Genomic DNA, 15,556 nt, shown 5'->3' with positions numbered 1-15,556 from the left:
AATAAGTTGAAAAGGCTGTGACAGGAATGTGTTTTTAGCATGCAGTGGATTTTACCAATACCTTGGCCATGGTAATAATTTTTATAGCAGAACAATTTTCTTGATTATTTGCATGCTTTTTCCACTGAATCAAAGATCAGAGACAAGCTACCTCAGCTTTGGCAATGAAGGAAAGATTCTTCGTGGATTTCAAAGGAACTTTGAGCCCCATTGGCATCAAATAAATGGAAATTATAGAATATTCAACTACTGAGGATGGGACTGGTGCATCAAAAAAGTTCAATGAATTGAATTACAAAGAAATGAAAACAGAAGATACAAACAAAATATCATTATTTACCTTCAAACTAATCTTCATTAGCCACAATAAATGAAACAGGACAGAAGAAAGGACTACTGAAAGTTTATAGGCCAAACATAACTCACTGGACACTTGGTTAAATATGATATTCTTTTGCAAAACATTTCTGAAGGCCAGCCTGTTGGGAAGAAAATGAGGGGATGACTGACAACATGCTGTTTAACAAATATGATCAGGGTGATGGGAAGTTCTTCATTGATGGGGATGAAGAGGACTGCTGAGGATTGGAAGCTGTGGTGCAGAGACGAGGTTTAGCCTTTTGGAAGAAGGAGGCAACAATAAACATTCAGTAATATTTAGAAAGCTGATGAATACAGACAGTAGTTTTTTTTAAATCAATAACAAACTGACGTCACTCAGTTTAGATGGTTGTCAAAATTTGATACAAGCAGTTGTAAAGGTGATGGATGCTTGTTCTACTCCATATCACTGATACAACCTGGTTTCATCTTGTGATGGTTTGCAGAAGACATGGATCTCAATAAGACATGTCAATGAAAGCTCTAGCATTTCCACTATAAACATAATGGGAACAGCAGCAACTGCAATGAACTAGTAATAAAATATATGGAACAGTCTTGATCATTTTGTACAATCAAGACTGTTCTTTCTCCAGAATTTTATATTTTTATCAATTCAAGTAATAGGTTTCCTAAAGGAATTTGTTATCATTGCGAATTTTTTCAAATAAAGTCATCTACACTCATGCTCATAAATTAAGGATAATTGCAGAATGTGGTGCCACACAACGCGGCACTACACAAAACTGGTGCTAACAGCATAGGCACACAGGGAACACACGTGACACAGATCTGTAAGTCCACGGTATTGGTGATAAGTTAAGAAGTTAAGAAAACCATCCCGAAACACATGTGCTACAAAACGCCACTGTTTCCTGCGCATGTACCCCGACGTCAATATGGGATATGATCACCATGCACATGTACACAGCCCGCACAACGGGTTGGCATACTCTGGATCAGGTGGTCAAGCAGCTGCTGGGGTATAGCCTCCCACTTTTGCACCAGTGCTGTTGGAGCTCCTGAAGTGTCATAGGGTTTGAAGACGTGCAGTGATACATCGACCGAGAGCATCCCAGATGTGCTTGGTGGGGTTTAGGTCTGAAGGGTACTGCTCCACGATGGCAGGTTGGTAGGGCCGTGCGTTATCATCCATCAGGAGGAAGGTGGGACCCACTGCACCCCTGAAAAGGTGGACCATACTGGTGCAAAATGACGTCCGATACACCTGCCCTGTAACAGTACTTCTGGTCAAAGACATGCAGGGGTGTAAGTGCACCAATCATAGTCCCACCCCACACCATCAAACCATGACCTCCATACAGATCCCTTTCAAGGACATGAAGAGGTTGGTATCTGGTTCCTGGTTCATGCAGGTGAAAACCCGGCGATAATCACTGTTCAAACTATACCTGGGCTCGTCCATGATCATAACCTGGGACCACTGTTCCAATGACCATGTACGGTGTTCTTGACACCAGGCTTTACGGCTCTCCTGTGACCAGGGTCTGTGGAATACACCTTGCAGGTCTGCTGGCGAATAAACCATGTCTGTTCAGTCATCTGTAGACTGTGCGACTGGAGACGACTGTTCCAGTGGCTGTGGTAAGGTCCGAGCAAGGCTACCTGCAGTACTCCGTGGCTGTCTGTAGGCAATGATGGTGAGATATCGGTCTTCTTGTGGTGTTGTACACTCTGGACATCCTGTACTGTAGTGCCTGGACACATTTCCTGTCGGCTAGAATCAGTGCCATTATCTTAGATTACACTAAGTGGCACACGGTGGGCCTGTGCAACGACCTACTGTGTTTGACCAGCCTCCAGCCACCTACTACTCATAACGTCATCAATGTGTGTTCTTTGAGCCATTTTCAACACACAAGTCACCATTAGCATGTCTGAAAATGTCTGCACACTTACTCACTGCACCATACTCTGACATGCACCAACACACCTCTGCATATGTGGACGGCTACCAGCACAACTGTGCGACGACCACAGGTCAAATGCACCGCACGGTCCTACTTTGAGGTGATTTAAAACCCGCAAACTGACCACCAGAGAGTTGTTTCACCATGTATCAGCATTATCCTTAATTTATGAGTATGAGTGTAGATTGACTAATATACTTAATTATATGATTTTTCAGCTGCTGCAATAATTAGATCAAAATTTAGAACTTGTGAAACACAGAAATGAGTGTATAAGGCACACCACAAGAAACAAAACTACCTACAGTTTATTCAGGTATGAAAGAAAAAAGTAGACCAAAAGAAGGGATAATTCTTGTGTTCCAAAAGAAACTGATTCTTGAATCACTGATTATAAATTTGAGGTTGAAGGTGGGATAGAATTATGGACGACAGTAAGTAGAGTGTATACAACTAAAAATCTGAGTTTAAATGCCAACTGAAGGAATCAAAGATTTTTTGTTTTGCACTATGCAATCAGCTAATTGTCATAAATACATTGTTTGGCCAAAAAAGTAGGCCTAAGTTTATCTGAAAGGCAAGATGATTAAGATACCTTATTGATTGGGAGAGAACTTTCTGGCATTTGTAGAGAACCTGCTGACAACCACGAATCTGGGATGTTGGTAGGAAGATAAACTGTTCCGGATGACCCAATTATGATTGACAGACAATGTTAAATCTTACGTCGTGTGTTGTGAGAAAGCGGAGGGGATGGCATATATTTGAGGACATCAGGGAAGGTCTGTCAGGGGGGCGGGGGGGGCGGGGGGGGGGGGGGGGGGAATGCTTGCACATACTACAGGGCACAGTTGCATAAGAGGTTACTAGAAGGACGGAGAATCAACAGAGTGTTTCGTAGAGAGAATTCAGAAGCTCAGTGTTAGTGTCTACAAGCAGCTGGACAGTGACATTGTTAATGAAGTCCTCTTACATTTAGCAGAGCAAAGGGCATGAGAAGTGTTCCTATGGGAATTACTGGCCATGGTGTTCAGAAAAATAAGAACCAAGTTCTTGCAAAAATTAAAACTGAAACAATGTATAGTTTATTTGAAAGACATCATTATGTTTTCAAAAGACATACCAGAGTATTCAAAACAATGTGTGCAGAGCATCTCATGCTGAGTGTGGAGGAGTAATTTCATGATAGAGACGGTACAGTATTTGGGACATGTAATCAGCTCAGCTGGAGTCTGAGAAGCCTCAGATCGTAGAGGCCATACAAAATTTCCCAAGATTTCACACAGACATGGAATTGCAGTCATTTGCTCGCTGAATAGTGTGGCCATTCACGTATTTGCTCAAGAAGGGAGTGGAGTATGAAGGAGCTTTTAAGCTTACAACATGAGTAATCAGGCATTTGGGAGTGTTTTATGTCAAAAGATTAATGGGATGAACATCATTTAGCTAATATAGCATCTGAAAAAAGTAGAGAGAAATTATGCCACCATGAACAGGGAGATATTGGGTCTTATTTATGGCAAAACTTACTTCTGCTGCTATTTGTGAGAAAGGTGTCTTTAGCCTGTAAAAGAACTGGCACCATTAAAGTGATCACTAAGTTTGAAAAATCCATGCAGCTATTTAACATTGTGGGCACTCGAGTTCGATACATCTGATTTTCAGGTTTTACATCAACCAAATGTAACGTGCACAGCCGAAGCTATAAAGTGTGCGCAGTATAGCACGTAAGCATTTTGTCAACCTAACGCCGAAAGACACAAGCTGCTTATAATGACTGTCAACAGTCTATTATGTAAGCAAACCAAGTGGGGTCTGCAAATAGTTGTACCAGTTGTTCTGTGTACTGAGGTATTGAGGGCAAGCAAATAGTTTTCTGTTAGCAGATCACAGAAGACATAGGATCACAATGTGTTGGGTCTTTGATAACTACTAGTGGAAAATGCAAAATCAGGATATAAAGCAATATGAAAAGAACTGTGGACCACATGTGCAGTGAGTGAGTTGAACGAGACTGCAAGCAACCCCACTTCACAGGAAAGCAATCCATGGGTAACGAGTGAGGAGGAGGCTGGGCTGGGAAGGAGGAGGAATAGCAGGGTAAAGGTGGGGGAGGGCATGGGGCTGCTTGTGGGAGCATGCAGGGATGTGGTGGGGAAAGGAGAGAATTATAGGAGATGAAGAAGATTAGTGTGTGCATTGGTGGAATAGAAGGCTGTATTTATTGGAATGTGGAGAGGAAGCAGTGAAGGGGACAGGTGGGTGAAGACAGGGATGACAAATGTCAGGGTCGGGAACACTGCGGGGTCGGGAGCATTACAGGGAAAGTTCCTGAAGTTGCTGAATTGCACAGATGGGAACTTTCCCTGCAATATATCGTATGGTTCCCTAACACCACTGCACTCATCCTTCACCCATCTCTCCCTTCTCTGCTCCCATGCCAGTAATACGCAGCCTTCTTTTCACCAACACACCCACTAGTTGACGCGTACGGGACGTCTGGGTAGAATGGCTCACACATGTTGTATTAGGTTTAGGTGCTCCGAGGTGGACGGAGGGGACTGTGACAGTGCAAACAAAGTAGTGACACACATATATACATTTTATTGCACTATGATACTTACCTAAAGGCATATAGCAACTCATTGGATGTGCTTGTGGACAGATAACAAAGCATTACGGAATAGAATGTCAATGAGATTATGTCTGTCACAGGGGCCACACTATCAGCAACTGTAGTAAATACTTGTGATGGCTGTAGGTTGCTCCATTTGTATACTAAGTCTCTCTACTCCATTTCTATAATAAGTCTCTCCGCTACAAACTGCAACCATGGAATTCTGTACTAGAACTGTGCCTAAGCCCTTGTTGCATCCACTTGTGAGGACACAACACAAGTCTTTTTCCCCTCCCCTACTTCTTTCCTGCAGCCCCCCCCCCCCCCCCCCCCCCCCCAACCTGACAACACCTAGCAGTGTTAACCTGTCCCCACCACGTTACTACATGCTCCCACAAGCAGCACTACATCCTCCCCCGTCCCTACCCTGTTATCACTCCTCCCTCCCACCACCCTTGGACTGCTTGTCTCATTGGGCTTGTTGCTCATGCTTGTCTCATCGGGCTTGTTGCTCACAGTCTGGCTTCAGTGGCCTTAGACAGTGGTCATGCACGTGTGAATTGTGCTTGCATGAATGTGTGTATGTGTTTTCTACTTTAGAATGTGAAAATTTGTGCTGGACCAGGACTCGAACGCGCATTTCCTGCTTGTTGTGAACGGTCACCATAACCACTTTGGATAATTGTGCATGCTCCCCAGACCAACACAAACTTCCTACATCACACTATCTACATCCTTTATCGTAGTCCACCGAATCATCATCAATGCCTGCCAACACTACTTGGATTTCTGCAACAGTGAAAATGAGACAATAAGGAATAGAGCTGAACGTTGTTATAATTGTGTGCCTGCCAAGCATTGTAATAGTTACATGAACGTCTGAAGCCAAGTTAAGTTGTGTGTATTAGGTGATGAATTCAGCAGGCTACAATATGAGTACACTATGTGATCAAAAGTATCTGGACACCCCAAAATACATACGTTTCTCATATTAGGTGCATTGTGCTGCACCTACTGCCAAGGTACGCCATATCAGAGACCTCAGTAGTCATTAGACATCATGAGAAAGAGCAGAATGGGGTGCTCTGTGGAACTCTCAGACTTCAAATGTGGTCAGGTGATTGGGTGTCACTTGTGTCATACGTCTGTACGCAAGATTTCCACACTCCTAAAAATTCCTAGGTCCACTGTTACTGACATGATAGTGAAGTGGAAACATGAAGGGACACGTACAGCACAGAAGCATACAGGCCGACCTAGTCTGCTCACTGACAGAAGCTGCTGGCAGTTGAAGATGGTCATAATGTGTAATAGGCAGACACCTATCCAGACAATTACATAGGAATTCCAAACTGCATCAGTATCCACTGCAAGTACTATGACAGTTAGGTGGGAGGTGAGAAAACTTGGATTTCATGGTCGAGCAGCTGCTCATAAGCCACACATCACTCTGGTAAATGACAAACGACACCTTGCTTGGCCAAAAGGGACATACACATTGGACGATTGAACAGTGGAAAAACACTGTGTGGAGTGACGATCCACAGTACACAATGTGGCGATCCGATGGCAGGGTGTGTGTATGGCGAATGCCCAGTGAACATCATCTGTCAGTGGTAAAATTCGGAGGCAGTGGCGTATGTGGTCATGTGTTTCATGGGGGGGGGGGGGGGGGGGGGGGGCGGGCGGGCTTGCACCCCTTGTTGTTTTACATTTCACTATCACAGCACATGCCTACATTGATGGTTTAGGCACCTTCATGCTCCCCACTGTTGAAAAGCAATTCGGGGATGGCGACTGCACCTTCCAACACGATCGAGCACCTGTTCGTAATGCACAGCTTGTGCAGGAGTGGTTACACGACAATAACATTCCTGTAATAGACTGGCCTGCATAGAGTCCTGACCTGAATCCTAAAGAACACCTTTGGGATATTTTGGGACATTGGCTTCGTGCCAGGAGTCACCGACCAACACCCGATACCTCTCCTCAGTTCAGCACTCCATGAAGAATACGCTGCCGTTCCCCAAGAAACCTTCCAGCACCTGATTGAACATATGCCTGCGAGAGTGGAAGCTGTCATCAAGTCTAAGGGTGGGCCAACACCATATTGAATTCCAGTATTACTGATGGAGGGTGCCACAAACTTATAAGACATTTTCAGCCAGGTGTCCTGATAGTTTTGATCACATAGTGTATGTAGGCAGCGTGACATATGGAAGTTTGGGTTTGCCCAGGAAGTGTGCATGGATAGCCGAAGTGGTTAAGGTGACTACTCATGATAACAAGGAAATGAGGGTTTGATTACTGTACGGCACAAACATTCATATGTCAATATTGGGTAGTAGATCAATACCTAATACAGCTGAAGTCAGAGAATTCACATTCAACGAATTAATTTTGAATTACTTTGTACAGCTGTTGATTGTCAGCAGTATAATTTCTTTCACATATGAATGCAAAAATTATATACCATCACTCCTCATTTTACCCGATGATGACTGCCATTATAAATTAGCAGGCTGAAACACTAGCACAGGCTAAGATGTGGTATGTAAGTTTGAAATCTTGGAAGTACTAACAGAGCATTGATCAAAATTTCAAGTCACAATTAATTAAGAATGTATGGTACAGTTATCATCACACAAAGTACATGTGGGGGGAATGGGTAATGTTAACTAGCCCATTCCATCTCTAGTTCTAGGAGAGATGACAAGAACAGAAAACAGCACAACCTAGGACTGAACAGGTAGAACTATTGGGTAGTGGACTGATAACTAAATGGCACTTAATGTGACATTTTTGGCCCATCGTTCCAGCTACCCACAGCAATAAAAAAGACTATGATGCTGAATGTTATGTATTCTCTGCTGTAGTTACTGGATCTGCCATTCGAGATTTTACCTGCTGACTCTTCTAAACATTGCCCTATGTCCTACCCTGCTCACTTCCCTGGACAAGGTGATAACAGCTCAAAACCGTGACAACAACATGGAACAATTTTCCGAAACATCCACCAGTATTGAGACTACTACCAGCACCATGCCATGGTTCTTTTTGCCTTTAACATGGTCACCTTCTGCGTCCACATTGTAGCTTAGCAAATGTCGTAAACCATGTGTATCCTTGTCATCAAAAATCAGTACCTGCCCAGTCAGGAGACTAGTCACAGTATACAAGCATAACCTGGTAGAAGAGACTGTAATACAAAGATACACTCAGCGTAAATACATAGCATAAAAAGTGAAAGTATTCCCAATGTGAACTGGGACAGGAAAAAAAACCATCATTGCTCATACAGTTCTACATATCATCACAGCATTAAATTCAGGGTCCGAATTCCTCACAGGGAGGAGAGAGTAAAACCACTAGCCTACTCTTGCGGGTCATCACACGATGACCACACAACTTCCACAGTTTGTTCTAAGCATCTTCTTTTGCATTAGAACATCCATCACACAAATGACGAAGCAGAGATCATGTTGCAAGAAGGACTTTTGATGAAACCCCTGGTGGAGAAACATACAGTATCTCATAATGAAACACAGGTTGTCTTTGCGAAATGTAGAGGGGAGCATATATGAAAGTCAAAGCAACTTTCAGTGGAATTAAAAGCAAAGGCCGTAACAATAATAGTGCAATGGGAATTCCACTGTTAAATGCAGAGGAGAGAGCAGATACGTGGAAAGAGTACACTGAAGGCCTTTATGAGGGGGAGATTTGTCTGATGTGATAGAAGAAGAGACAGGGGTTTATAAGGAAGAAATAGGGGATCCAGTATCAGAATCAGAACTTATGAGAGCTATGGAGGACTTAAGATCAAGTAAGGCACAAGATATAAATAACATTCCACCAAAATTTCTGGAATTGTTGGGGGAATTGGCAACAAAACGACTATTTAGCTTTGGTGCATAGAATGTGCGAGTCTGGTGACATACCATTTGACTTTCGGAAAAAATACCATCATGACGATTCTGAAGACCACATGAGCTAACAATAGCGAGAATTATTACACAATCAGCTTAACAGCTGATGCATTCAAGTTGCTGACAAGAGTAATATACAGAAGAATGGAAAACACAATTTAGAATGTGTTACATCAGTTTGGGTTTAAAAAGGTAAAGGCAGCAGAGAGGCAATTCTGATGTTGCAGTTGATAATCGAAGTAAGACGAAAGAAAAATCAAGACACGCTCATAGGATTTGTCGACCTAGAAGAAACATTGAACAATGTAAAATGGTGCAAGATTTTGAAATTCTGAGAAAAATAAGGGTAAATTATAGGGAGAGAGGGAAATATACAATATGTACCAAGAGCCAAGAGGGAATAATAATAGTGTACGACCAAGAACGATGTACTCTGATTAAAAAGAGTGTAAGATAGGGATCTAGTCTTTCACCCTTACAGTGCAATCTGTACATTGAAGAAGCAATGGTGGAAATAAAAGAAAGGTCCAGGAGCGATTTAAAATTCAGGGTGAAAAGATATCAATGGTACAATTCGCTGATGCCATTGCTATCCTGAGTGAAAATGAAGGCAAATTACAGGAGCTGCTGAATGGACTGAACAGTCTAATGAGTACAGAATATGGACTGAGAGTAAATCGAAGAAAGACTAAAGTAATCAGAAGTAGCAGAAATGAGAACAGCAAGAAACTTAAAATCAAGATTGATGATCATGAAGTAGATGAAATTAAGGAATTCTGCTACCTAGGCAGTAAAATAACCAATGACGGACAGAGCAAGGATGACATTAATAGCAGACTAGCATTGGCAAAAAGGACATTCCTGGCCAAGAGAAGTCTACTGGCATCAACATTGACCTTAATCTGAGGAAGAAATTTCTGAGAGTGTATGTTTGGAGCACAGTATTGTATGGTAGTAAAACATGGACTGTGGGAAAAACAGAAAGAAGAGAATTGAAGCATTTGAGATGCGGTGCTACAGACGAATTTGGAAAATTACGTGGACTGGTAAGATAAGGAATGATGAGATTCTGCGCAGAATCAGGGAGGAAAGGAATTTGTGGAAAACAATGACAAGGAGAAGGGACAGGATGATAGGACCTCTGTTAAGACACCAGAGAATGACTTCATATGGTGGTAGAGGGTGGTGTAGAGGGAAAAAAGCTGTAGAGGAAGACAGAGACTGGAATACATCCAGCAAAAAAAATGAGAACGTAGGTTGCAAGTGCAATCTGTACATTTAAGAAGCAATGATGGAAATAAAAGAAAGGTTCAGAAGTGGAATTAAAATCCAGGGATGAAGAGGTTGGCATAAGAGAGGAATTTGTGGCGGGCTGCATCAAACCAGTCAGAAGACTGATGACTCAGAAAAGGAGGGAGAAAGGGAGACAGAGGGAGCGTACAAGGGGGAAGGGGGGAGAGTGTGGACATGGGGAAGTATGAAACATTGTACGCATGTAAAAAAGTGGGGAGGGAAAAGGAAAATCTTAAGAAATTACGTAAATGGTCAGCACTAACATCATAAAACGTATTCATTCTCTATCAGACAGGTTGCAGTTACAATCCATGGAACATGCCAATAATTGGTTAACTAACAATACTACTACAAGTTGACACTCCAACGCACATAATTTTATATACTAATAGTACACACACCAAAGCCCTATCACAGTTAGAGCTGAGGATTAATTATCAAGTTCAAAACAGATTTTTACACTGGTCAAGGAAAGATGAGAACTATCTCGCCTTCTCTTCAAGATCTACATGAATGCTATAATAGAGAATTAGACTTCAGGTCAAAAAAATATGGTTCCTAAAAACCACACTTAAACAATGGAAACTCAGGTTGGAATATCAACAATGTAAGGAAAAAGTTACATAGCTACTTACTATAAAGATGACGCATTAAGTTATAGACAGGCATGACATTCATTCACACACAGAATGGCATTCTGGTCTGAGATGCTGGAGATGGAGCTCATGTGAGGTGTGCTTGTGTGCGTGAATGAATGTATGTGTGTATTTTGTCTTCTTTTCTGATGAAGGTTGTGGCTGAAAACTAATGAGTGTCTTTTCGTTGTGCCTGTCTGCAACTTACCGAGTCATCTTTGCAATAAGTAGCAATCTATTTTTTCCTTACATTATTAACTTCTGCAAGTTATTGCATTAATTTTCATTGATGATTTAGTATTACTAGCAACTACAGAACACAGTCTACAGAGATCTATTCATAAATCTAAAAATATTTCAGAAAATACTACATGAAAATTGTGGATGATGAAACCAAAATAGCCATGTCTAACGAACAATGTTTAGATTGATTTTTTTGTGAGCTCAATAACTATTATTTTTCTTTGATTAAGGTTGTCTCAGCTCTACTCATTATCTAAAAACTGCCTCTTTTACACACTTCATCATCATTAAGCCCTGAACTCTCATAAGTGAGTGCAACACTGAATTAAGAAGGGCAAATTTGTGAGGCTATGAAACGTCAATCTAGTGTAGCTTGAATAAAATAACTTCGTGATAAATTGATCGGTTGTCAGTGTGTAGTCAGCCACACTTGACAAGGCTCTATACATACCTATGCAACATGAAACACAGAGAGGGTGTGGAGTTTAAGAAAAACTGAAACTGGCTAATGGCTGGCCCTAACCACTTGACTTAAGTTGAAACATAGTTCACAGTGACTATAAGTTAGTGTTCTTACATCAATCGAAATTACATTAGGTCTACAGTCTGGATTTGTCCTTTTCATAGACTACGTATTAAGTTACGTGGGATTTTGCATACAACATGATACGGGTTACAGAAATCTACCCATACATTGCTGCACAAGTCAGTCAATTTCTGTTAAATTACAAACCACCATTACAGTCTATTTCCTAATCTTCTTAAACAGCTAGGAAACACACTTAATGGTTGTTGTTGTTGTGGTCTTCAGTCCTGAGACTGGTTTGATGCAGCTCTCCATGCTGATCTATCATGTGCAAGCACCTTCATCTCCCAGTACCTACTGCAACCTACATCCTTCTGAATCTGCTTAGTGCATTCATCTCTTGGTCTCCCTCTGCGATTTTTACCCTCCACGCTGCCCTCCAATACTAAACTGGTGATCCCTCGATGTCTCAGAACATGTCCTACCAACCGATCCCTTCTAGTCAAGATGTGCCACAAACTTATCTTCTCCCCAATCCTATTCAATACCTCCTCATTAGTTGCGTGATCTACCCACCTAATCTTCAACATTCTTCTGTAGCACCACATTTCGAAAGCTCCTATTCTCTTCTTGTCCAAACTATTTATTGTCCATGTTTCACTTCCATACATGGCTACACTCCATACAAATGCTTTCAGAAACGACTTCCTGACACTTAAATCTATACTCGATGTTAACAAATTTCTCTTCTTCAGAACGCTTTCCTTGCCATTGCCAGCCTACATTTTATATCCTCTCTACTTCGACCATCATCAGTTATTTTGCTCCCCAAATAGCAAAACTCCTTTACTACTTTAAGTGCCTCATTTCCTAATCTAATTCCCTCAGCATCACCCGACTTAATTCAACTACATCCCATTATCCTTGTTTTGCTTTTGTTGATGTTCATATTATATCCTGCTTTCAAGACACTGTCCATTCCATTCAACTGCTCTTCCAAGTCCTTTGCTGTCTCTGACAGAATTACAATGTCATCGGCGAACTTCAAAGTTTTTATTTCTTCTCCCTGGATTTTAATACCTACTCCGAATTTTTCTTTTGTTTCCTTTACTGCTTGCTCAATATACAGATTGAATAACATCGGGGAAAGGCTACAACCCTGTCTCACTCCCTTCCCAAGCACTGCTTCCCTTTCATGCCCCTCGACTCTTATAAATGCCATCTGGTTTCTGTACAAATTGTAAATAGCCTTTCGCTCCCTATATTTTACCCCTGCCACCTTTAGAATTTGAAAGATGATTATTCCAGTCAACATTGTCAAAAGCTTCCTCTAAGTCTACAAATGCTAGAAACTCAGTTTTTCCTGTTGAAATATTAGTGCTCATATCTCACTCACAAATGTTATCAATGCTATGTATCCTTCAAGAGAATATTATAACAAAGTTCCATATCTGAGGGAAGATCAATTATGTGATACAAAATTATGAATGATACGTAAAAAAAACTTCGTCTCAAATATTGGAAAATATGGGATGGAATGTAACAATATTGTGAGAAGGATAGTTGCTACTCACCATAGAACAGAGATGCTGAGTCACAGATAGGAACAACAAAAAGACACTCAGAAAATGAGCTTATGGCCAACAAGGCCTTTGTCGAAAACACGACCGCCAGTCTGGCTTCAGTTGCCAGAGACTGTGTGTGTGTGTGTGTGTGTGTGTGGGGGGGGGGGGGGGGGGGGGGGCGTTGTTGTCGTCGTCTATTTTTGACAAAGCTCATTTACTAACAGTCTTTTTGTTGCAGCTATCTGCGACTCAGCATCTTTGTTATATATTGAGTGGCAACTATCCTTTTCATAAAACTCTGTCTCAGATGCATTCTGCAAAAACCTAGAACTCCTGTAACTGGTACATCAAAATACAAAAAAAGACAATATGGATTTAATTTGACAATATATATGTATGATAACGCAGGTAAAAACAAAATAAAGTTTCAATTTTTATCTCTCATCATTATTTGTTATCATACTCACTTCATCATACAAATCAAAAGCAGCAATTCCAACCGCATTGTATACAGCATCTTTCCGCAGAATTGCATTCAAGTCTGACGGATCAACAAGAGCATGATTACTTCGTATCATGTCAAGAAGTACTGGTGTAAGAATTGTTCTGTACTCATGAAATAAGGCAAGGAAAAGTGCTTCTGTACATGGCTGAAAAGAATTTCAGAAAAAGTCAGCTGTGTTACAATCTCTCACAAATGAACAGAAAAAATGTGTATTTATTACGATTTCTGAAGCTTAGAAATTACAGCATGTTAGAAAAAGTATAAAAGTTTTATTGTATACAGAATATATGCATATCATTTTCAAAGACAATAATAACCATTTATGCAATAATTAAAAAAAAAGAAGAAGAAGAAGAAGAAAAAGAAGAGACAGAGAGCTGGAGGGATACTTACCCTCAAGGTGTATTTCCATGATTCTCCACCCTCATCTGTAGCTGTAGAAAATAAGATTAATATATCAAAATTGTGAAAAATGCACCACAACATGCAGAAATGAACCTGTTTTACTTATATCTACAAATTCTTTTAATCTGACTTTGGTAACTGAAGACACACGAAGCCGCTTTTATATAATAAGGGTATAGGAAGCAAATGAAAAGAGTAATATATCAAGAGAGCAGAAGTTTCTAGATTATAAACATTTTGTTCTACAAGAGAGTGGTACTCCAACTGTCCCTAAAAAGGCAAATGTGACTAATGTTTTATGGTTTCTATCAATACCCTTCAAGTTAAAAACATCACATGTCAACAAGGAATATTTTAATGTTACACATAACTGTTCCTGCATGGACTTATTCATGGCACCAGAGATGGACCAATTCTGCACAAAATTCTAAAAATGCATCACAACTAATAATAGACAATATTCAACAACACTGCTTTAGTTGTTATTTTTAATGTAGTCTGTCTTCAACTTTTGAAATTCCTGAGGTATTACGGCTGTGGTTATCTCACAGCTCAAAATAATGGTAAGTTTCCTTAAATAGTCAACAACTTTGGCCTTTACTTCTCCCATTTTACAGCAAACTGTGAATTAACAGCAACTGTCCTGATTGCTTTGAGGACACAACAATGAAAATGCTAAAACTACAACTCCGAAGTGAACTGGCTGTTCATCCCTGAACACACAAAATGCACACTCAAATGAGAGATTTTAGTTTATCTGAACTCAGTAATAACATACTGAATCCTGGGAGCGGACATTCAGAAATGTCTGCTTGTGTCTGTGTATGTGCAGATGGATGGGTGTGTGTGTGTGTGTGTGTGTGTGTGTGTGTGTGCGCGCACGCGAGTGTATACCTGTCCTTTTTTACCCCTAAGGTAAGTCTTTCCGCTCCCGGGATTGGAATGACTCCTTACCCTCTCCCTTAAAACCCACATCCTTTTGTCTTTCCCTCTCCTTCCCTCTTTCCTGATGAAGCAACCATTGGTTGCGAAAGCTTGAATTTTGTGTGTATGTTTGTGTTTTTGTATATCTATCAACATGCCAGCGCTTTTGTTTGGTAAGTTACATCATCTTTGTTTTTAGATATATTTTTCCCACGTGGAATGTTTCCTTCTGTTATATTCATATCAATAATTGTTATTATTTTGAAACAGTAAAAATATTAACAATTTATTGTCTTAACAAAATATATCAGTATATATGTGATTTAATCTCATATAAACACTGTCAGATACTCAAATATTCACCTTAAAATATCAATACGCATTCTGTTTTTAAGTAAAGGAACAAAGAAAGTACTGTACACATAAACAACAAACTGAAAATAAAATACATTATGTACTTTGCCACAATATTGTTCAGTTGTACATGTTAGCAAAACACCATTAAGTGCTACAATACTTCAATGTGTTCAAGAACAGAATTAAGACCAGAAGAGAGAAGTGAAAAGTATTACATCTTTCTACTCACTTGAAGAGTGAAAATATAA

At 40.5% G+C, this 15,556-nt stretch overlaps 1 protein-coding gene across 3 annotated transcripts in view; it reads right to left on the bottom strand.

The window, feature by feature from the left end:
* LOC124621883 (importin-11) overlaps positions 1-15,556 on the bottom strand; it is a 174,016-nt gene that overhangs the window by 82,165 nt on the left and 76,295 nt on the right. For all 3 annotated transcript variants that reach the window (XM_047147352.1, XM_047147351.1, XM_047147353.1), the window contains exons 9-10: positions 14,016-14,056; positions 13,585-13,767 (exon numbers count right to left, since the gene is read on the bottom strand). In XM_047147352.1, coding sequence (XP_047003308.1) covers positions 13,585-13,767; positions 14,016-14,056 — 224 coding nt within the window. The remainder of the gene's footprint in view (positions 1-13,584; positions 13,768-14,015; positions 14,057-15,556) is intronic.

The sequence above is a fragment of the Schistocerca americana genome, chromosome 7 (genome assembly GCF_021461395.2).
Source record: "Schistocerca americana isolate TAMUIC-IGC-003095 chromosome 7, iqSchAmer2.1, whole genome shotgun sequence".
In the NCBI taxonomy this organism is placed as follows: Eukaryota; Metazoa; Arthropoda; class Insecta; order Orthoptera; family Acrididae; genus Schistocerca; species Schistocerca americana.
This window is presented reverse-complemented; position numbering and strand designations above follow the sequence as displayed.